The sequence below is a fragment of the Xiphophorus couchianus genome, chromosome 3, assembly GCF_001444195.1.
Source record: "Xiphophorus couchianus chromosome 3, X_couchianus-1.0, whole genome shotgun sequence".
Taxonomy (NCBI): domain Eukaryota; kingdom Metazoa; phylum Chordata; class Actinopteri; order Cyprinodontiformes; family Poeciliidae; genus Xiphophorus; species Xiphophorus couchianus.
This window is the reverse complement of record NC_040230.1, coordinates 6,854,021-6,878,780: the sequence shown is the minus strand read 5'-3', so window position 1 is coordinate 6,878,780 and position 24,760 is coordinate 6,854,021. Positions and strand designations below refer to the sequence as shown.

At 39.3% G+C, this 24,760-nt stretch overlaps 1 protein-coding gene and 1 long non-coding RNA gene across 8 annotated transcripts in view; one reads left to right on the top strand and one right to left on the bottom strand.

Moving 5' to 3' along the window:
* Positions 1-24,760, bottom strand: part of satb1b (SATB homeobox 1b) — an 83,041-nt gene that overhangs the window by 37,349 nt on the left and 20,932 nt on the right. For 5 of the 7 annotated variants that reach the window (XM_028013044.1, XM_028013042.1, XM_028013047.1 and 2 more), the window contains 5 exons: positions 22,612-22,788; positions 20,902-21,028; positions 15,691-15,814; positions 6,147-6,258; positions 4,369-4,446 (listed from right to left, as the gene is read on the bottom strand). In XM_028013044.1, coding sequence (XP_027868845.1) covers positions 4,369-4,446; positions 6,147-6,258; positions 15,691-15,814; positions 20,902-21,028; positions 22,612-22,788 — 618 coding nt within the window. The remainder of the gene's footprint in view (positions 1-4,368; positions 4,447-6,146; positions 6,259-15,690; positions 15,815-20,901; positions 21,029-22,611; positions 22,789-24,760) is intronic. The other 2 variants (XM_028013048.1, XM_028013049.1) reach the window with 2 other exon arrangements.
* On the top strand, positions 11,336-23,931 carry LOC114142031 (uncharacterized). Its single transcript, XR_003594942.1, has 3 exons — positions 11,336-11,390; positions 14,067-14,070; positions 23,916-23,931. It is a non-coding gene; the product is annotated as an uncharacterized LOC114142031 (long non-coding RNA).

Below are 24,760 nucleotides of genomic sequence, written 5' to 3'. Positions count from 1 at the left end.
TCAATCACCGCGCCAGTATGTGATTAATTTGATTAAATCTCTTGATCAATTAACAGCACTACTTATAGCTAGCACAACTTTGTCATGTTTTCATCAATATTAAGAAATTACTGACTTAAAACAAGCTCCTATATTTTGCTGAAAAGTTAACTTGTCAGTTTTGTCTTATTCTATGCAGGGTTGCAACTAACTATTATATCAGTACATGATTATTCTATCAAACTGGCACATTCTGTTGATTTTGCATTTAACCATTAAGTCTTTTTATATATTAGAAATACATTGAAATATGCAAATAAACAATTTAATTCCTTTTTCAAGTAAGAAAATAAACATTTTATTGCCTAAACTACAGCAACATTTCATTCCTTTAGTGAAAGTTTCATCATTTGATGCAAAAGAGCTAAAATAATATTTCTAATATCAACATGTAAGAAGCTCAGTGCAGTGTAGATATAGTTTGTTGATTATTCTTCAGATTAACCAATTAATAACTGGATATGGAAAGGTGCTTAATAGGAGATTTTCTATCTTTACAGAATTTGAACCAGGCAACTTGAGGAGTTTTGGGTAGAACATATTTACAAAAGTTTTTCTTTTTATAATTGCAAAACATATAAATTTATGCTTTGAACTAGATGTTCTTCCAGCAAAAGGCCTTTTTTAGAGTTCATATCCCATTTAACAATTAATCGATTACTAAATTAGCTGATGATTATTTCAATAATAAATTCCAAACGATTCATCTAATTATTTGATTCAGGCGGTTTGATTGGTCCATTTGTGTTTATTTGTAGGCATGACAGAAAAAAAAGCTTAAACAAACTAGTTTTATTATGTTTTTTTAAGAGAATCAGCAGGTCCAACCTTTAAAAAAAAGGGCAAAAATCTGTATCAGTCTGTAAAACCCGGATTATTACATCTCTAACCATGACCACAGATTCTAATCCAGGGAAACAAACCAGACTTGGTCTGCACCGGATCAAATTATTGCCTGGGGTCGAAGCTTGCCTGATCGTTAACATTCTTGTTTTTGCTCTTTATGGGGAGGCAATACAATCAGGAGCTTTGAAAAGGAAATTGTTAAAACCAAAATACCAACAAAAAGATACTGTAATCTGTGTTTTTTCGGGGTTTGTTTTCTTCAAAGGGCTCTTCATCGATGAGTGGATATGCCACAGCTGGTTATCCGGCTTAAAAAGAAAAAGATGTAACCGCTGATAAAAGAGCCTCATTGTGTTTGACCTGTGTGTCTCATGCCTTCAGAATTAAGTTCAGAATGTGTTTGGCCTCGTGGAAAAAGAAAAGAGAGAGAAAGAGATCGACAGTGGTGCATGTGTGTGTCTGGCTGGGATTTATGTTGGTGTGTAAATGCATCCTTAATTCTAAAATAAGGAACACACGGTGGCCAATGTGACAATTTTAGGGATGGATGGTGTAAATATAAATGTGAAAAACACAGACAGAATAAACATCAGTGCATGTAGAAACCACCTCGTTTTAATGTTTTTCACCTTCCAGAGTTTAAGTGAACCAAAATTAAATGTTTTCGTTGTCATTTGAAGGCATTTTCTGAGATTTCTGTGGTGTCTCTTCTTTCGGGAATCTTTAAGTCCATAATGGCTGCTGGGGAATATTTTAAGACTTGTTTAAATGATGTGCTAAGAGGATGAAAACAATGATTTAACATTCAAAGTGCTACCCACAGAGAAGTGAATAAGCAGCTGGAAATTTTTTAGGTTGCAGAGGATTTTTTTTTCTCATCTTCTGTGCTGAATGAGTGAGGGGGAAGCATTCAAGGATTCATCCGCGTGGCGATGCTAACTCCTCGGAAGTGAGCTGCGGCCTCCACATCGTATGGGATTAATGTTAAAGATTTGGATTCCCCCCTCCCATTTGATAAAACAAAATGTTTCAGCAGATGGAAGATTAACTGCATGGATGTTTTCCAAAAAAATATTGATAATTGTGTCTATGAGGTGCTTGCTCTATAGCAGAAAACCACCGTCCAAGGCAGGTCTATTGAGTTTTTTTTTAACAAATGATGTGGAGTGGAGGGGTGACGAGGATAAAACAAGAACAAAACAACAAAAAAATGTTGGTAATAATCACATCTTTTCTCATAATCCCTGGCATTCCTTGGCTCTGATGGTATGACATGCCTATTCACTCCTATATGAATGTGTGTGTGTGCATATGCTTGCACATGCAGACTGCTGGGGGGCATGCTCACAACACACAAACACAGAGGCACATGGAGGTATTTCCATGCAAACTGAAAAGAGAAGGGGTGACAGAAAAGCATGGCAGGCCCTGGGAGGAAAAAAAAAACGGCTGCCACAGAAGCAGGAGTCCTCATGTGGAATCCTGCCACAAAAGAGCCCCGGATTAAACACACAATGGGAATGGGATGTGAGCTGAGGGAGAGAGCGCGTGTGTGTGTCTGTGTGTGTTTGTGTTTGACGGTGTGAATGAAAAAGGGATTGACCCAACTCTCACTTTTACGTTGGCTTTCCTAAGGGTCGGGAACTTTATTCAATAACCAGGAACTTTAACCAAAGCACAGATAAATAACTTTATTTCTCAGTTTAGCTGCGTTTTTCCAGCAGATTCCTCTCCACATGTTGCCATATATCAACCCAATTAAATGGACTCTGCCACAAGCCTGTGGTGGACAGCTGGCATATATGTGCTGGATTTTTTATCTGAAGTTTGGTTAACATGATATGTTAGTGCTAAAGTTTGTGTTTGACTGCACGTCTTGAGATGTTATCACCGCAAATGTGAACCAGTGTGGTTGGTTTTCTTATCACAACGTAAAGTTCCAGACTGAAGGGTTTTATACATGACCGTTTTTATGAGTTGTCACGATTACACAGAGTTTAGGTGATCATTTGAGTGGAAAAGTGACTTTATGTTAAGGGTTTGTCCTAAAAATCATGCAACTTGTGCGATTTTATGAGAAGATTTGAGTTTTCTTCTTTCCTGCTTCAAAGGTTTGTGCTTAGTAAGAAACAATAAATTCATATAGAAACAAAAACACTCCATTAATAACTGGAACAGCTGATTCTTTTAGGCTTTTTCTTTCCTTGTGGCAAATCTACATGACATCTTTGAGATCGAAGCTTTAGCAAACAAACCTTGAGTCCTGATTATTACCAAAAGTAAAACTTTTCTTCCAAATTAATAAGAAATGTATAAAATATAAATTTGATTCTTGAGCACAACTCGAAAACTGAGTCTGAATTTAAACTTTTAGGGTAAATAAACCCATTAAAGAAACAACCACCATTTCTAATTCTTCATCTGACCAATCAGAGAGGGAATTTGTTCTTAAAGTGACATAATCCAAGTCATTCTGTGACGAGAATGTGCTTCAAGCAACACAGACTTGTTTGTGAACTCGCTATGTGTAATGTGTTTGGCTGATATTACTTTGCAGTCATAAATTGTGAGAATTAGTAAATTAAATGGATCATTTTTCATCGTTCCGCCACAAATTTCAACATATTTCAAAGGATTTTTAAGTGATTGACCAACAAAAATGAAAGCATAGTGGTGAAGTGGGAAGGAAATGCGGAGTGACGGAAAGCTTTTATCTTTTCTTTTCAAAGTTTCAGTCAGACTTTTTTACAACTTAACTTCTTGTATTTTATCTCTGTTGTGTTTCTAAAACAAGCAGCACACTGTACTTTTTAGTTTCCTTGAAAACAATTTAAAACGATTCCTTTTTCTTTCACAACACAAATTATTTGTCGTTTTTACCAGACAAACTGTCAAATGATTCCAGAGGCGCAAATACTTTTGCGTGTCGACAATAATATTTGTTGAGCTGTGATCTATGATGGCCTCCAGATCAAATTCCCAAAAATATTAGTGTCTCTCTGAAATCTACTCAAAATAAAATCAAGCATTTGAAATAGTACATTGTGAGATTTTCTAAGTTGAGGTAGAATGTTTAAGTCTCTGCTTTCAGGGAGAAGATGAGCTCTTAAAGTGAATCATTTTTCATTTCTACATGACTTTAAATTAGCATGAATTGCTTTTTAGAACCGGAAATAAGATTTTAATTAAAATTCTAGTTGGGAAAGTCAGAAGGTAACTGTTTTAGTTTATGCATTTAGGAATAAAATGCTGCTTCTCAAATATTGAGTGGGTGACTGCATCTTCTATTAAAGTTTGAAAGGGAGATTTACAGTTAACAGGAGCTAACCTTGCAGGTATTGTGGTTGGGTTAAAGTAAAGCTGCAGGTCAATGTGTGTGTTTTAAGAGGGCGTGTGCGTGTGTGTGTGTGTGTGTGTGTGTGTGTGTGTGTGTGTGTGTGTGTGTGTGTGTGTGTGTGTGTGTGTGCCCATGCTGTAACCTACCTAGCGCATTGGCACGCGGGCTCTCACGGAGGACACACGTCCCCAGGTAGCCCTCCAGCTGGGAGGGTTGGCGCATGCCTGCCCGGGCGAATACACACACACACACACACACACACACACACACCGCCGTGCAGGCGTGAGGAGAGAAACACAGGGGTTAAGGCTTTCTACAGATTGTCTCTCCCACTTCCAGCTACGCAGGAATAAAAAGCATCAGCATTACTACAAAAAGGCCAGACTGGCAGCTGCAGCAGCTCCCCGTCTGAGGAACATAAAACCGGATAGAAAACAAGTGTGACAGAAAACGTGTGGGAGTGAAGCAAGAAAATACACAAGAACAGTGGCTCTGAAGTAAATAATGTACCCAGTGTACGTTGTCACTTTAAAAGGATCAGATAAAATATGATCGCAGCACACCGTTTGCATGCAGGATGTGAAAACATTTTTGATAAAGAATCTCGTCTGTCATCAGTGTGAGGAATAGCATCCTGGCAGAAAAAAAAATAAAAATTCAGCTCAACAGATTACTAAAACTAATATCTCACCACTGCCTGCTGCCCTACAGGTTCCCCAGCACAGAGCTGCTCCGCTTAATAAAACTACAGAAACGAATATCTGATAACTATCTCCAGCTTTGGTGGAACTGGCTTTATATGACCCCCATTTCCTGGGAGGTCAAAGGGTATTTTTTTAGATTACATAAAGTAATGCATTGGTAGAGAAGTAGATAAGAAATCTAATTTAATTCTGGATGAGGTAGTGGACAGTTAAAGTCATTGCTGCCTTTTATTCATAGAGTTAGAGAAAACATAAAAAGAAAATATTCAGAAATGTTTGTTGGTTGTGGTAATAATAGCTCATTTTGAGATGCAGTAATTGAGAAAAAGAAAGCACACCCTACCCACCTTCCGTATTTTCTGGACAATAAATTGATCCAGAGTAATAGTTACAATCATGTTGCAACTTTGGTACTCAATCGAACCAAGTCTACCGGACCATCAGGTCTGAAAACAGAATCCGAAACACTTTATGAATGCAGATGTGTTGTTGTTTTTACAAACTGTCCTGACATGAACATTAACATTCACCATGCTAACTGAGGCCTGAAGAGTCTGGGATGAAGCTGTTGGTATTTTTTTTTAGCATTTTTCAGAAGGTGAGGTTGAGTTTTTCTGGGAAAAACTTTCCCATGAAGATTAGCAAACGTCTTAAACGTTTTGCACTAATGGATGTAGAATCATAGACTTTAAATTGTTTATGAATAGTTTCATAAGCCTTCCAGGATCGATGGGAAGCTTCTCTAAAGCTATTGATGATTCTTTCTAACTTGGCGTTGTGGTAACACACATCCAGAGCAGCAAACAGTAAACACTCCTGCTTTTATAGAGGTCACGATCCAAAAGAGTCCACTTAGATTCTCCACAAACATATTTTCAATTTCTTGCTTAATAATGCCAACAACAAAGGTTATATTTACATGTTTTTTGACCTTGTCGAGACCCGATCATTTTTACTGTTCTAATAAACAAAACCGTGGAGCTGAGAAAGGGTGTACTTTCTTATTCCAATGGTTGAAAGTCGTTTTGACCTTGAAATATTAGATAACAAGATAAAAATGTATCTGTGCAGCGTTCAACAGCAGGAAGACAAAGAGCCGTTTGGATAGGGGACATATTGTGATGATGACTGGTGCGAGTGTGTGTTAAAGAGCGCGTGTGCGCGTGTGCAAAGAGACAAAAGTGTGAGCGCCATACTTTGCGCCCCTCCGTTTTGCTTACCCATCATATCTTTTGTCTTCTTGAAATGTTTATACCAGCGCCCAAATTCCTGACACTTTGCCGCCGACACATTTGCATAGTAAGTGCTGTTCACAATGGAGGAAATCATACTCTGAAAGAGAGAGATTGATTGAGAGAGAGCGGGAGAGACTTTTAGATTCTCACTGTGGAAAATACAGACATAATATTAGAGCTGGTGGAACATGCAGCAACACTGTCGCTTGTCAAAGCAAATAAAATACAAGGGAGGATAAAAGTGTAAGACATGCAGATGTGTAAGATTCTTTCCTTCCAAACGAACAAGAAATTACATCAAACAAGGTTAAATCTGTTGTTTTTAATTTTTTTTTATCAAATGCCACAGAGTTTGTCTTTTGCAGTGTGGGTATTATTCATCAAGAACAAGAAAAATATTTACCTTCAAAAGGAACATAGCAATGTATTAAGCATCAACAGCTGTGGAGGTGTTTCATGTAAGCGAATACGAATCTTTTTATTTTTATTTGTGCAATCTGTTGGAGACAAAAAACTTCAAGCGTGTCGGGGTCCGTAGCGAGCATGTCGCTCTGTGACGCTGACTCTCCCTATACAGTTGACTCTCAACATTTACCTCCAACCTGAGACAAACAAAAAACCCCATTTATTAAATCCCCATGCAGTTTCATTAAAACGAGCGTTTTAACACCTCGCCAGCCTCCGGGTGAATGCAGACAAAAAATGTTTTTGATTGTTATAAATATTCAAAAGAACCGAACCATCTGTTTTCAAATTATAGGTATGCCATCTTTATCGTTTTCTATAATATATGCGCTCGGAGGTTTTGTGCGGGGGACCTTCTGGCAGAACGAGCACAAACGAACTGTTTCAGCATAATTCTGCTTTTCTGGCTTCAGCTTCTCCGAGCAGAATGGGGAGGAAAAAGCCAACAGCTGTGCCATCAAAAAGGTCAGAGCAACTCTGAACTCCTGACCTTTTGTATTAAAGGGATACTTCAGATTTATTTCATGTAAGGTTCTGCTAAGAGGTTTTGACTGGTAGGTCTCTGCAGAAGTAGTTAGAACAAAGTGAAGACAAAAGATTTCTATCATGTTAAAAGACCTTCAGATATAATTATATTTTATAAACTATCTGAACACGTAATAATGACTTTTTTATATACAACCGGCAAAACAAACTGGATTTTCCTGCTACAAATGTAAATAAAACACAATATGCTTAATTTGTCAGACACATTTCACATGGGAAAGGCCCACAGCAGGACAGATCCACCACCGTACTTAACAGTGTGGATGAGGTTGAGGTTTTGTTTCAAGTCAGACTCAGCTGGACTGTTTGTTGCTTAGAGGCAAAATATAAAGTCTGACCAAAACACATGGTTCAGCTGAGGTTTTCTGCTGCATTTTAACTCAAACTTCTGACAGACTGTGGTTCATGCCTTCAAAACAACTTGCTTATAGTGTGTGAATAAAAAGCAACTAAGATAAGAACCAGTTCTTGTAACCACTTTCTGCACCTTATTTAACCAGCAGGTTCTCCATTCTTTCCCCTTTTGAAGGCTTGTTTGGAAGGTCAATGTTAATTAGGGAGCAACACCAAATTTGGCGAAAGTCACCATGAACGTCTACATAAATCCTCAGGACTATTTAAAGGTACAAACCTTATTTTGCAGTTGATATTTGCAAGACTGGAGTTTTTGACATGACAGAAATCAGCTTTCATTTTGGCCCATCTACTGCAGGTAAAATATTAATCAGCCTACATCTCATCAGAACCCGACTTTAAAAGGATCTGAGCTGTCCCCTTAAGTTATAGATAAAACAGCAACGGTTTCTTAAATGATATAAACTTTGCCCCTTTCTTCAAATCAATACAAACAGTCTGCCAAAGATCTTTAATGACATGCTTTAGTTTTATCTTGCCCATGGATAATCTAGTTTGGCAGGAAATTGTTGTTGAACTACGTTAGACAACTTTGTAAGATGGTATCAAAAACGCAGCCTGAAACTTAAAATCGTCTATAGGAAAACATTAGACATCAGAAAAGCTGTCTCTTTTCTGACAGTTGTTCTCTCCATCATCTCCTTCACTGTAAAGACACTGCTAGCTTCTTGGCAATCTCCCAAAAGGTTTTTCTGTTACATTTTTCACATTGCAGAGACATTCTTTGAAACTTCCCACAACATATCACAAGAATCTAACCATGAATACTGAGAACTGCATCACTTAATTTCCTTTTAATTCAATTCAGGTTATGTACAAGGAACCAATACACCACAAATGTTAACTCAAGTCGCTTTACAGGACAAAGAGTTCGAATTTATATCCAGAAATATATATTTAAACCAGTGTAAAACGGATTCCAGTTTGATCTTACTTATAATACAATGCAATTAAAGTGCCACTACTAATTAATACTATCTGACTGCTGAATTTTATGCTGCATTCCAGATTTACTTATAACTGGGAAATTCTGACTTCCCGGTCCTAAAAATCAATTAGAAAAATATCCGAAGTCGGATTTCCCTTCAGAAACTGTGAAAAACTCCAACTACCATCAGTTACCCTCTGTAAGGCCAACGTCGCGTTTCAATATGGCCTCTTCTCGCATCAACAGTAGTAAGCCGAGGTGGAAACATGCTTACTTTACAAGGAAACATGTAAAAGTGCAACTAAATATTACAAGTTTATCCTGAACAAATTAAAAGTGGTTTCAGCTTCTGAAAAGTAAAGCTTAAAACAATAATTGTAAACAATGGCTATGGGTGTTGCCATGTTGAAATTCAGATGTTTGACATCAAATCCACATTAATCCTGGGTGAAGGGGCTCTACAAAACATTCTAATATAAACATAATTTCAATAATATATATATATTTTGCTGAACTGGTAAAGCTATTTCGTCAGATTGGAGTTAACATGTTACAAAACCCCTTTTCTGTTCAAACTGTAAGAACATGTAAGATCTAAAACTTATTCTAATGATCGAATTACAGTGGATAAGACTGTTATCTGTTGCAGGTAGGATATTGATTGCTCATGGTGTCTTAATAGAAGCCCACTTGAAAGTTAATAAATTTTATAAAGCTGGAACGACACAACAAAAACTTCAGAAGAAGCTCAGAAAGAAACCAAAGGAAAGAACCATGAGAGGAGTCAGCAGAAGATCTTGATTGTGGTAGAAAACATTTAAATGTTGAGAAAATGGTTCACAATACAGTGAAAATAAAACATAACTAATCTGTAGTTCAAAATGCCTGTGTACAGCGGATGGTGGCACACTTTCAGAAACTGATTTTATCTTAATATTTTCTGGGAAAAATGAAGACAGCTGAGCAGAGTCACATTGGCGACTGCAGCTGGGTGTGAATCTGTGCCAAGCATGTTGTGGTGCATCATCCCGCCATGATGAAAAACAAGAGGGGAGGAGGCGGGGGGGGCAAAGAGGTCTGCAGTCGGACTTCAACAGTATAACAAAGCGGTCCTTTATAGATTTATTGAAAAGGCTTCATTCAATAAAAAAACCCTGATGGAGTTCAGGTTGGGGTTAGGAAGTCAGAATTAGCTTTTTAATGGGTCATACATTTATGTATGAAGCACTTCCTTCTTTAGAGTTTATGCAATATTGTTATTAGCAAAGAATAAATAGTAGTTCAACCTTTTGTGGTCGATTCCTTCGGATGCGGCGAAGCCGGCCTGGTTTCCTGCCGTGTGTTTTAGCTCGGGGGGGTAGAGATGGGAATATTCTGGATGATAAATGGCGTACTTGGCAGTGAACCATGCAATCCAGTTTAACCTGGTTCCAGCAGCCCAAAGATCCACCTGAAAAGGCTAAATTTAAAGTGAATACAGTTCTCCTTTTAGTTCGGGGGGGTTGGGATAATGAACTCCTCTCCTCTAGACTGCCATATTTTATTTACAGTATATCTGGGCTAAGGCAGCTCCAGGCAACAAACAAGAGGCCTGCAGATCTCTCTCTCTCTTTCTCTCGCTCCCTTTTCCTCCGCCATCTTTGACACAGATGTTCTAATAAACGCTCCTCATTAATCAGCCCTCTCCCTCAATACATCACTCTACCTCTCACAGGGGGCCCAGCCTGTATGTGTGAGGAGAAACAACACACACACACACACACACCTATTCTGCGTCCCCCACTGCTCTGTCACACACACATGCAGACGCACTAAGTGAAATCAAGCAGATAACCAGCGTCTCTGCTTCCACTGTGGAGCCAGCGGGAGGGCTGAGCTTCGGTGTGTCAACAGGTAGTAACTCTGCCTCTGTGCCTGCATGTGTGTGTGTGTGGACCCTTTAAATGATAGCCATCTGCAGCACAGAGCGCTTATCGGCAAGACCAGGAAGTGGCACTGGGCTACTATCGGTCCCCAACATCTACTCCACTCCGCGACATAGGAGACAGGAAGAGAGAGAGAAGTGTGTGTGTGTGTGTGTGTGTCTGCATGTGTGTGTGTAAGTGGATCGCAGTGCAGCAACCAGGTACTGTACACTCACACAAACACACACACGACTGCGCCGGTTGCCTGAATCGGTTGGGAAAAAGCGAATCCTATTTGCGACACTGCGCCTCGCCGCTCGCCAACATCTAACAGAGCTCAATTATGGCACATGTTCATCTCAACTGGGATGACCCCTCCCCTCAACCACCGCCATCGCCACAGACACACAGAGACGCCACGCACTGGCAGCCAGGTTGCGCCTGTGGCAGCCGAGGTGGCGAAGGCCTCGCAAAGATGGCATTTTGATGACTTCGCTGCTACACGACGCAGCAGCTGGTGCATCAGGGGCAGCTCAGTGAGAGGGTGGAAGGGGGGAAATTCTCGTTTGTTGCCATAGTTTCTGCAAACCAAACGAGGGTATGAGGTTTCTAAGCTTGGTAGCATCTAGGGCTGAAACGATTAGTAGGATTAATGATGATTTTTGAAATAATTGTCAACCAATTTAGTAATCAATTAATTGTTAACTGTAGTATACAGTCTCAAAAACATGTAATTTGCTGAAAAAACAACATACTGAGAGCAGTAATTAAGCCATAAACTGTACATATATATTCTGATCAGATCAGAATGGATGGCAGTTCTTGAAGACCAGATTTTGCCAAACCTGCTTTAAAACATCAGTTTGTCATTAATGAAGAGTACGGCTGAAACGATTAATCGTTTTGAATCAAATATTGAAATAATCATCAACTAATTTAGTTATCGATCCATTATTAACTGGACTATACAAGGTCAAAAAATAAGACACTCAGCAGTAATTAAGCCAAAAATGTAGTAAAAAAAACAAAACAATTGTCTTCCTGTTCTACCCAAAGCCTCTCAAGTGGTATAGTTTAATCATCACCTGATTCAAATTCTGTTAAAAAATCACTTATTAAACAATTTTTACAACCCAATTATTAATCAGTTAATCCAAATAATAACCAATAGATCAATCCTATACTGTATTGGTATTAAGTCAAGCAGAAAGGGTTGCGTTTTTCACATTTTATTTTTATTTTAGCTGCAGATGCGTCCTTTGCTACAAATGATCACTAAAGAGATTGAATGTTTGAAATGTTTAATTTAATATTTAAAAAATTAATTGAATTATTTGTTTTTAACATGTTTCTAATAGTTCACAAAAAAGGCTTCAGTTAAAAAATCTGTAGAGTGCTAATTATTTTTTATCCGATTAATCGATTAATCGTCTGAATTAACTGAAATAATAATTAGTTGCAGACCAGCTGACTGGTCGATGAGAAGTTTAGTTTTGCAGAAGTTTAATTTTGGCTTCTTCGAGTTAAAGTTTAAGAGCCGCTGTGGGTCGGAGCCAATTGCTTGAGCAGTGAGAATAGAGTCCAAACACACAAAGAGTGAAATTAAAGATTTGACATCGCAGAGCACAAAAGAAGAATTTCACGCAACAACAACAATAATAAAGCGTTTTCTTCTCCTCCGTCTCCTCTGAGAGCCGTTCAGAGGTGGGCTTGCTTGCTCACTCACTATCCTGTCATCTGTTAACCTCGCCTTTTGCTTTGGGATTACACAGCAGAATATCAGGGAAACACTAATCCCAAAAAAGGTCCCAGTCTTCCGTTCCCTCCCACTACGCCCATTTCTCCTCCCACAGCCCTCGCTCGCTTTGGTTGAAACCTTGCAGGGAGGGGCCAGGGAGCTGAGGAGAGTGTTTATCGGGGAGCAAACGGCTGGGTGGGGGTAGCCGGACACATGCGGCCCCCACAGAGTAACAGATGTCAAACGCCGTCATAGCAGCCGTCTCTTAGATACAATTGGATCATCAGGACATGTTCTAACAAACCGAAGCCAGAAATTTCAAATTGATAGAGTGGTTTGCAAAATAAATTTCCAGAAAGTATTGCTGCCTCAGTAAAATCAACCGACTTCCATCAAACGCCACCGAATTAGAAAACAGAATCCAATCGTATTATAAATACAGCCGATCGAAGGTCTAAGGGGTTTCTGGACACCATTAGTCGATGTCTTTTGAGGTGGTTTTTTACTCTGCTGTGGCATCAGCCATCTTCTGTGGTCTGGTATGTTGGCGCTGCAGCTTATCTACAGCTTAGAGGAAGCAGTTAGATAAGCTCAACATTAAACGGAGGGTATAATGTATTTTCCATTTTATTGCACAACTGAGCAACTTGTTGTTATAAAAACACTGTATGTCTCAAAAACAACTTAATAGATATTTTACTGTGCATATAGCCCAATCTGATGCCTTGAAATTAACCTCTGTCTCTTTAAGAAGCTCCTACCTTTTCTCACACTCCCCCTTCAGCAAATACGTAGTAACAACAATGCTTCTCCTTTATGCTGTTCTTAGCAGCATTGGACTGAAAAGTAGTTCCTATAATGAGCTAGGAAGACGTGCAGTTCCAACAGGTGTTTGCTAATTGCTGCTGCTGCCGCTAGTCTGAAGGAGCAGAGGGGGAGAGGAGAAGGGTAGAGGTGCTCCAAGGTGGAGGTTTGAGCAAATGTTAAGGCACCCAAATGGCTACAAAGAGAGAGGACTTCTCAAACATGCATGAAATTCGGAGGAGGGAATGGCATCATAACAGGATATAAAGCTCCAAAAGGTCCATGTTGCATCATAACACCACCTATGTTGTAGGATGACCACTCAACCCAGTGCATGTGGACAATGTCTCCCACCCCATGCATGAAGTTGCTGCTGAACCGGAAACTCCTACAGTGAGAAATTGCTGCATCCTCGATGCACAAATGTGCATAACAAAAAATCCTTAACCATCACTGCTCCCAAAAAACTGAATATGTGTTTCGATCCTTGCTGGTATTTGCACAGTTTTCTATTTGTTGTAAATACTTTGTTATTTTTTGTGCACAAACATGCATAAATGTTTTGCGCATTTTTAAAAAAAAGTTCCTCCTCAGTTGTACATTTCTTTTAATCTGAATATGCTTCCATCTGCCTGTCACTTTGCTGCTGGTAAACCTGAATTTACCTTCTATTCTATTCTATTCTAACGGCATCATTAAGACTGACGAACACAGGGTATGTTATTAAACAATAATCTAAACTTTGAACATCTCCCATGGCTTTGCTCAACACATCATCTGAAAATGGAAAGAGCTTAGCCTCCAACCTACCCAAACCTTTGCTGTCTAAGTGAAAAACAGGATAAGGAAGGCAATTAATAAAACAAGAGGTTAAGAAACCCATGGCAAGAAACTGGAGAGCCACAAATCTGAATCTGTCGACAAGATAACTATTTGTCAAACCTACAGAGGAAAGACGTCCTGTTTGAAGTTTGTGAAAAGTCATGAGCCAGAGGAACCGAAAACAAGAAGAAAGTAGAGGAAAATGTAAATTATTGGCCTCCTTACAAGATGCTATGTTTGGTAAAGTCGGAGTATAAGTATAAACACATATTTCCACACTAAAGCTCAGTATCATGTGGTAAAGATGCTTTCTTTCAGTTGGGAAAGGTCAAATTTGAAGGGAAATTAGAGCAAAAGAGGAGGCAATGCAGGCTCACCTTCCAATGGACAGCTTGAGCAGAGCTATGTCTGAGTTAAAAAGAGGCCAGTCAAAATCCAAACCTAAATCTAATCGACATTGACTGTGTCAAGATTTGTAAATTGCTGTTTACAGACGCTCGAGGTATCTGGCGAAGAAGAACGGATGTAAATGTAAGCTTCTAGATGGACAGAGCTGGCAGAGAAATGGAGGAAAAGACCTGCATCTCAAGAGAGTCCAGAAATAAATCATGTTCCTTCACTAGGATGCTCTTCTATCACATTCAAATCCCAATAAAACTTCTAGAATTGTGTTGCTGTGGCAAAATGTAGAAAAATCCACAGGGTAAGCTTGTGTAAGCTCATTGCTGTTGTGTATATATATCTGAGATAGCTTCGGTTTTACATAACAGAGCATTTAGGACTGATTTATAGCATTTAAACTGGTAAGTGGGAAAGAAAGACATTGGCTTGAAAGAAAAAAAAAAAACAAAAGCAATCTGATAATTTAATCTGAAACTTGTGTGTGTGTCAGTCTTGCGAATTTGTGTCTGAGACAGACTGAATGTGCTTTGTGTGTTAAATCCTCTGAGCTAGTGTGCGCTCTCCTCTGAGCCGTCTTCACATATGGACCGTAAACAGGGTGATTACCAGACCGGGCTGGGCTCCGCCTGAACGCCACCCAGGGACTCTTTACATCATCATGCCCAGCTAAACACACACACCCACCCCCACGCACACATGCACCCAAAGCAGCTTCTTACGCATACGCACGGCACAAACCCGGGTCTCCAGGTGACCATCCGGTGGACAGGGAGGAGAGCTGGCTGCTCGCTAAAAACCTCAAAGAGCGCAGATATAGTCTGAATATTTCACCAACAAATCCAGAAAAACACACACAAGCCGGGGTGAACAGTAGCTAACACACACACACACACACACTCTGAGATATGCAGCCTTTTCTTTCCATTCACTGCCTCCATGATATACCGACTGCATTGCCTTTTAATACAATATCAGTGCAAGCGCACTGTATTGAACCTCTCGGCACGCAGCGTAACACCTAACATGTGAATGTGTAATTCTCCAGCCCAATGCAGCGATACGAAATGAACTAAAAAGACAAAATTAAAAAAAGAGAGCAAAAAAGAAAAAGAAAAACAATCCGGATCATTCTGGGATTGGTCCAGTGTTTATCTAACAATAACCATATGTTCAATAACACCTCTGGTTTTTTGGCTGCCGCTGCACGCACGTCTCTTGGTGTGTGTGTTTAGTAGGCGGCAAAAAAAGGGAAAGAAATATTCAGACGACAATGGCCATTGATTTGGATTTTCTATGCCAATTCTCTTTCCCAGTGGATCAAACTCAGGGCATTTGATAAGTGAAAGATAAGAGACGGAGGTGATGGAGATAGGGGTGTTTGTTTTGTTGTGTGGTATGGTAGCGGAAGGAGGGGAGGTGGGTGAGGTTGAGATATTTTTCTGCTTTCTTTTGCTCTTTTTTGGGGGAGTGGGGGGAATTTTGAATAAGCGGATTGGGCTTCAGCACCTGTGATAAAGGGCATTCTTTAGCCAGAGAGCTCTGATTCATGTCTTTGAGTAACTCCTTGAGGGCGTTTCTTACTGTAGAGTGGCTCCATTGCTCGGGCGGCAGGTCCTCCAGCTTAGGACAACTGTTAAGAAACAAAAAAACACACGGGAGACGGAGGGTGTAAGGAGAGGAGAGGGGAGGAGAAAGGGATGGAGAAGGACAAGGGGTAGAGAGAGGATCATGAGAAAAAGCTTTTAAAAAATTTCTGACAAATATTAATTTATTTGCAGATTTACTCCCTGAGGAGCTCAAATCAGTTTAAAAAAGCTGAATTTACTTGGTTTGCACTTTAAATCACTTAACTTTTCCAACATTTTGATTATTAGGGAAACAAAAACTGTAGTACAAGTTTAAAATGTCAAATGAATAATAATTTTGACTTGGTTTTACAATAGTAAATGCTTTAAGGTGACTGCTCATTCATACACAGTATGACGACACCTCTCTTCCGAATATTAATAACTATTGGTGCTTAGGACAGGAAAAGTAGAAAAATATATGTTGAATTTTGATTACTAATACTGACTACTAGGAAAAAACTATTGTAGACTTTGAGCAGAGCACCAACGTGAGCGATATCATCAGCAAAAGAGCCCCTGACGAAAAAATTATAAAACTTAAACTGCGATTTCATAAAAATGGTTAAAAAAAAAAACATTTTTTAGATCATTGTGACCCATTTAGTTTTTGAACGGACTTTGTAGCAGAAGGTAAGAGGAAGCGGTTTGCGTTTTAAGATCAAAGTTTTTAAAGATTTTTCCATGTAATAAAAAAATACAACTTTATTTTTTAGTTGTATTCTGGCTTTTATATATAAATAATTGCTTTAGGATTGCAGGTCAAAAATCTGACAAATTAATTTGTTGAGAGTGCATTCTTTTCAGCAGCAAAATACGGGATTATTATGAACCTGAAAGATGTTCCAAAATGTTAAAATCCAATATTATTCAGATCAGTAAATACATCTTAAAGCACAGAATAACAACCCTCTTTAGTGTGGACGCTGTTACTGACTGAAGAAGAGTGAATTAACTACTTTCAGTACAAACAGACAGCTGTTCTGGTAACACTAGCCTCAGTATGGCTAAACAGTTTAAAATGTTAAACCAATAATAATTTGGAATTGGTTTTTAAATAGTAATACTCTATGTTAAAGCTGCTGCTCATTCATACACACTGTGTGACATCACCTCTGCTCCTAATATGAATGAATAATGGTGCTTAGGACAGGAAGACGAGAAAAATATTCATTTAATTCTTATAACTGGGTAACAAGAAATTGGATTTGGTATCTGTAGCACAAATTCTAGGACTGAAAAGTCCAGCCACAAACATTAGATAATTTCCCCAGAAAACAAATATGTGAAATCTGTTTCAGTTAGTCCAATCCCGTTTGAAGTCCATGTGCTGTTGAACTGAAGACACATCAGAAAGGCAGAGCAGAGAGGAAACCAGAGAGAAGAGAGAGCCGAACACACGGGCCTCTGCTCGTTTTTCCTGCTGCAAGCGTCCCTCCAAGACAGACAGATTTCATTTGGCGCATCAAGCAGATGCATCTGGAGATTACTCTGTCTCTTTCTCTCTCTCCTTCTCTCTGCCTTCCTCCTCTCTCTTTCAGATTCTCCCTCTCTCCCTCTTTCTCTCTCTCCTGATTGTTCTGATTAGTTAATTACTTTATACAACACATCTGCTGGATTGATGCATGAATTATACATCAGCTGCATGTGGCGACTATTATTCTGTGTTACTCGTACCTTCCTGGCTTGTTGTATTCGCCGAGACAATTTAAGTCCTAACTGGGTAGATTTCTGCAGTCTGAACGCAACATTACTGAAAATATTCAGCACAACAATACGGTTATAGGAGTAACAGACTGACGTTGAATTTAGTTGGGAGAGTCATCAGCTGCAGACATTCATCTCTACCTGGAAAAACACTCCTGGGTTTTGAAAATGAGAAACATATTTAGATGGAGGGTGTGGGCAGCTGAACTGGGCTCCAGTGGTTTCACCAAGTCTGGATGTGCAAGACGTACGTTTTATGCTTTGCTGTACACTAAAATTAGCAAAAAAAAAATAAGATGTGATAAATCCACAAAAATAGGAGAGAATATTTGGAGAAAACTCAGTCATTTAGCTTGTTGGAAATGTTCTGGAGAATGGAAAAGACAAGGATGCGTGCAGCGGTCGAGGCCAACATCTGCTAGCGAGAAAACACACAGCCTTGCACGTGCACGCACTCCATCAAGCCGACAATGGATTTTCCAGAACACCTTAAACTGCTCCAGCAGCTAGAGAGCCTCTGGGGAGATGGAAGTGAACAAGAGGAGGGAAAGAGCGAGCAAGGCGGGAGGAGGGAGCAGGGAAAGACAGCTATCCGCGCATTCAGAGACTGGCAGGCCGGAAATAAACACAACCTTCTGTATTCTGGCTGGTGGACGTGCTCGCATCAGTCAGTGCATGTGTGAGTGCTCGGCTGGAGAAGGTGGGAGGCGGCGGAGGGTGGGGGAGGTGGGTGAGACAGAAGGGGAAGAGGCAGAGCAGGAACAGCTCTCCAGAGAGTTGCAGAACACTAGGTTAGCGTGCAGCTGGCACGAGCCTCCACATCAGCGCCAGCTGACTGTTTGCGCGCGCACGCCTTTGTGTCCACGAGCACATGCGAGCCCGTTTAGGTCCAAAAATATAAACGTGTGTGTGCTTGCTGTGTAATAACACAACAAAGACTCTCACACCTACAGAGGAGAATTTAGCATCCAATGTGATGAGAAGACAGTTAACAGCGTTCAAGCTAAGGCTTGAGCTGGTTGGTTTTTCTTCCCTGCAGCATCGTTTAGGTTTCAGGTTTTATGTTCTGGTTCTAACTGGTCACTCAGGTTAGCTGGAATACAACCTCAGATGTGTAAAACTTAATTTTGTTCAACCAACATTTCAAAAAGTTTGTAGAATAACCAAACGGTGCAAAAATGTTCAGTAATTGTCTTCTGGATGTTTGTATCTGTGCTTTACATTACTGTTTATGAAATTTGCAACATCTTCCCATGACCTTATTTTAGGGTGCATTCATACCAGCTCTGTTAATCCACTTTAATCAAACGTTAGTTTATTTGCCCAGAAAGTCCAGTTTGTTTGTGGAAGTGTGAATTTGCAATCAAACTCTGATGAAGACCAAAAAGGTGAACTATAATCCCCCTGATGACCTAAGTCTAGGTTCGATTGAAGTGAATTCTGGCATGGTTAGAATGCACAATGTGAATGCAAATGGATCAGGACTCACTCCAAAGGTAGGAAGTGAACTATAATGCACAATTCTGGGTAAATACAATCTAAACAAATCCGAGAGCCTAACGCTAGTGGAGGAAATGGCTCATAATCTTTTGCCAAAGACAAAACATAAATCCTACAACTGCTAAAATCTGACGCCAATTCATTTTTGTTTATATTTTGAGAAGGAAGTTGCGCTCAGTGTCATTTTCTGAGGTTTTTGTATTGTGCCCTTTTGTAGTTCTTGGTGCAGCGCCACCACGGGCGAGGAGGGGAACAGGTTTTTCAAAAGTTCTGGCTCGTTTGACAGTGCACCGTGAAAGTAAACCATACCAACCGAAAATGCAAATAAATGCTGTAATTTTGGTCCCTAATTGAATTAAGTCTACTGGACTATCTGGTGTGAAAACACCCTCAATTTATTCATTTAATTGGTTCTGGCAAACCACAGAATTTCAATCATGATGTCTAAACTTTGACTGGGTCAATACAACTGGGTCAATATCCTGTTGACGTCCTAGTTTGGACCGTCTGACAGAAAGATGGCTTCAGATTTGACGGCAGAATAATTTGGTACACCAAGGAGTTCACGGTCAACTTAAAGAGTGCAAAGTGACCAGATATAAATTTTTAGGCTTTACAGTTTTCCAGATGAGTTTTGTTTAGTTTTCTCCAGAAATTGTGCTGCACATTAAGAGGAAACATCTCTACATTGTTGCCAATTTTTTGCAATTTTTCTTGAAGATTTCAGGATCTGACCTTGGGATGCTTTTCTTTCCAGGAAAGGTTTTCCACTCTCCCCAACATTTTCCTTTTTTTATTTCTATAAAATGACCCAGTAAAACTTCTCGGATTGATGAGCAAGAGGAATTGGTTCTGTGAGGTTGTTACTGTTGGTTTTCTTTCTTGGCACTGTTTCACACACGCTGTATGTAAACTGCCAAAATTCCTGATTACTGATAAACAATGCATTTGATTGGCAGAATCTGGACGCCACTATTATTAAAGCAGCATGAATTAACTTATTCTATGAATATTTTCTTATTTTTGATAAATACTTCCTTATCTTAAGTATGTTTTTGGATGCATACTTATATAGGTGTGTGAATGGGTGAGCATTTGAGAGTGTGAATGGATGATTGTAACCAAAAGCAACAATAGGGAGTTAAAAGTGTTGTATTGCCCATCTGGGGTTGAAATTTCAATCTTAAAAGTACAGAACAGATGATTTATTCATAAAACCGTAAAATCAAATTAATGTTTATGGTCTGGATTCAAAAGAAACATTTAACATCTGGGGATTTTTGTAGCTATTTCTGGTTCAAAAATGAAACAAAAAACATAAAAACATTTGGATTAATCTGCTGGAATCTCCTTTTATTTGCAGCGCTTGATTCAATATTTGCAGCTTTATCATTATATTATATTTCATCTTCCTTCACCCATTTACAAAACAAAACGCTAATCAGTTAACAGCACTTACCAGTTAAATTTAGATCAGCCAGTGGCACTAAATCCACTCGATCGCTTTAAACTAAACTGTGAATAGTCTTGGATGATGCATTCGCTCTCTGTGTTTCCATCTCTTAACAGATAAAGTGACTAACTATAAAACAAGTGTGTGTTTTTGGCACCCAGTAGGTGTAGAGGTTTTCCTCTGATATCTGTTCCTGTTTCCTGGGAGAGGTCAGGCGGCTGTTCCTGTGACTAATAAAGCTATTCTGGGTCTGAAACCAGCAGATTGGCACCTGCCAAGGAGAAAATGCTACGTGCTCATTGTGTTAATGCTGCAATCAGGGATTAATGCGACTCTGCGGTAAACCCTCACATGAGATTAATGTATTCCGCATGTGTTGGCGAGGATGTGTGAAGATAATAATAAGAAGAAGAAGCGGTGCCAGGTTCTTACCTGTGCAGCTGGATCTTAAGCGTGACCACGTGGTAGACGTCCTGCAGCATGTCGGCCACTGTGGCGTCCGGCGCGTCTGTCACGTACGACAGCGGGACGGGGTTCCACTTCCCCACCTGAATCATACCTGAGTGGATCACAGACAAGCCGACGTGGGTGAACAACAGATGTGGACAAGAGAGCGAGCGCTTCTAAGCATCTGAGCTAATTTAAAAAACAGTAACACGTGTGAAAAGTGCGAATAGCACCATGTGTAGGCACCCAAGAAGCATCTTGGTGCTATAATCACTCTCCGCTCCTCTTTATTTATTAGTGAAATCACAACAAGCATGTGCGAATTTCTCTTGACGCCGTCTTCAAACCTGCAGCAGCCCACACAGCAGGACGCGAAGAGGAGGAAGGCTCGCGGGAGAGCTGGATAAGGATGTGTGTGTGTGTGAGATGGACAGGTTACAATAAAAGAGCATGCAAAGAGGCACCTTGAAACAGCCAGCCTCGGCCTGCATGTGCTCCAGTGCAATTAGTGGACCCTTTCCTCCGCCTGCCTTCACCACTTACACTCGCTGTTTGTGTGTATAAATATACGCACTGGAAGTGTGTGCAGAGCATGCATGTATGCAAAAACAGGTAGTGCGCCTGACCCATTGGAGACTTTAGCATCTCCTCTCTGGGATCAAGATGAGCTACACTGCGAAAACACAAAATCTTCCCAAGTACTTTTGTCTAGTTTCTAGTGCAAATATATTAATACACTTGAAACAGGGCAAAATTAACTTACAAGTAACTTAGGAGCTTGTTTTAAGTCATTAATTCCTAAATATTAAGGAAAAAGTATTACTTCCACTGGTGGATTATTTTACTTATAAGTAATATTTTCATCAATATTAAAAGAAATTCCTATATCTTGATTAAAAGTCACTTGTAAGTTAGTTTTGTCTTATTACAAGTAGGGCTGCTACTAACAGTTACATTAGTAATTGATTGTTCTATTGATTATTTGATGATTAATAGATCAATCAGATAAAAATGGCAGATTTTTCAAATTTTTTATTTAACCACTTAAGCCTTTTGTTACACAATATTTGAAAAAACATTAAAAGCAAATAATTCAATTACTTTTGTCAATAAGAGAACAAACATTTTATTATCTAAAATGCAGTAAAATAGCATTAAATTAACGAATTGATTATTTGTAGCCAAGGATGCATCTACAGCAAAATAAATATTTCTAATATCAACATGTGAACAGCTCAGCCCTTTCTGCTTTACTTTACATCAATACAGATAATCTGTTGTTTATTTTTCAGATTAATAAATGGACAGCAAAAGGTGCTTAAGAGATTTCTTACAGAATTTGAAGCAGGTGAAGCTAAAACTGCCACTTAAGTTCTGGGTAGAACATATTTACAGATAAAGACAATTTTTAATCTTAGATGAAAAATATGTGTATTTGTACAGTTTTGTTTAAATTACTGCCCTCAATAGGTTGTTCTTTCAGCAAATGGCCATTTTTAATAATTACTAAATTAGTTGACAATTATTTCATTAATCGATTAATCACGATTAATTGGTTGCACTAGAAACCCGATTTTGTGAGATTTCAGTGTACTGTAGCTTCACGTTTGCTGTAGCTAGGTTATCGTGGTCACACAGTGTGTGTGAGCGTACAGTAAGAGCATGGCAGGGTGACGGAGCGACCTCGGCGGTTACCTTTGGCCTGAGCTGCGGAGCTGTGGGAGTAGCCCAGCGACAGCAGGGCCATCTCGATGAGCTGGTTGAAGAGCATGTCCTTGCGCAACAGGACGAACTCGGCATGTTCCTCCTTGCTGTCGAAGTCCATGGGGTTCTCGTAGTGCTCGACCACGCAGAACACGGGCAGCATGTTGCCTGACGACACACAGGCACAGGCGAGAAACTGAGTGGGTTCCACATTTCTCCACATGCAAACGCTGACCTTCAGCGTTCCGTCGGCAGGCTGAAATTCAGCGCCGATGATTAAGTTACAGTAAGTGTCGAGGGACTCGGCGGGAATGACTCGACTGCCGCAGAACAGAAATGAACCTAAAGATGAAGACATCGCTCATGTTTGCCTTCTAATCAGAGGCACACACCTTTACCCTTTATTTCCTTCTGGTGACATAGATATTGTTAACCTTTACAAGTACATGAGATGTAAATGTAAATCTGAAAGCGTATCAAGTAGCTGCTCATAACTGTGTTGAGAAGTCATCATCTGTTCATCTGCAGCCTCTCCTGTTATTTTAAGATCTCCCCTCTAGGGTGGGGTGTTGTTTTTGTGCGTTTCTGTGGTTTTCACAAACAGTTGCTCTCAAAAGTGTACACACCCCTATAAAATACCAGGGACTGTGTTTTAAAAAGGCCTGACCAAGATAAATCTCTTAGTTTTCCCACACATTAATGTGTATGCTACATAATTCAACCAAAAATACTTATATTAGTTAGAAAGAATTAAACAAAAAACATCCATAAACTAATACTTTAGATTTATTTGGTCCACAGTTAACATCACTTATAGTGAATCTGATTATGCTTTAGTTAAAGCTATATATTACTCATATGTCGCAAAGGTATCAATCAGGAGAAGGTTACAGAGAAATTTCACAGCTTTATAAGGACACCATGGCGGAGTGAAGGCCGTTATCAACAATTATGGAACAAGACAGAAGTCACAAAAGGGAAATGTTTCTTCAAAATAAAGAAATTATGCCAAAAACTAAAAATATTTCAGTTCAAGGCAACAATGACTTCACCTTAAGAAAATTTAAGATTAGTTTGTTTTTCAATTGAAATTCTCAGAAAAATGTAAAATTTTATAAAATGGTCCATGCTATTTTATTGCTTTCTTCTACTATTCCATATCAAACCAAAATAACTCTGAAAATAACTTTCTGACGGTACATATTATTTAGAGAAGTCATACTGGTCGTCAAAGAGAGAACAAAATGAGCATGAATTCATCCACAGAAAGTTTAAAAATGGATGAAACTGAACAGAAAAAGGCACTTTATTTGTTAATGCATTTAGAAACGAAAAACAGTTTGATCTTTTGAGTTTCATCAAGTTGATCACTTGGCGACCTACTGGAGAATCACCAGTTCTAAGTATTTTATTTTTTTCTGGATTAAATCTATCAAATAACTTGCAACATTCTTTTTAAGAGAGGCACAACAGAAATCCTCTTTTAAACAGAATTAGCTGATTTACTGTTTAGCTAGCTAAAAAATTCAGAGCCGTTTCTGAGGGAGCACAGCTCAAAACTTAGCTATTTTCTGTAACATTGAGATAAACAAAAAATAAGTGGTAGGAAGCACAAAATGTGTAAAAATTTAGTAAGAAATTTTGAAGATATGTTGGTATTCAAAAAGTATCTTGAATGCCAGCAACTTTTGCTCTTAAAATTGGCATAAACTCTAAGATCAGTGCCTCTCTTTTTTGTTTATTAAAGGCCAAAGTTTATATATTAACAGCTGAATTTATATACATGATTGTCTGTAGAAATGAAATCAGAACCAGCAGGTTGGACCTCAAAGTAAACCAGAACCCTGGATTGGCCATTAAAGCCCAAACGGTGCATCGCTACATAAAACATCCGTTAAAAATTGTCCTTTCCTTTCTCTCCTTTTGGGCACAATATCCTCCTTATTCACTGTCAAGGTACTGTGATTACATTTGCCTTTCTACTCTTTTGCTTGCCAACCCAAAATCATCTTCCCATGATGCAGCGCTTCAAATCCCGAGCCACCTCCGCGCCCCGAGGTTCACTCTTCTGTGTCAACAGTGGCTCTGCTGCTTTAAGAAATGAGCAATTCTTGTCCAAAGACTGAATTTTCAAATGTGC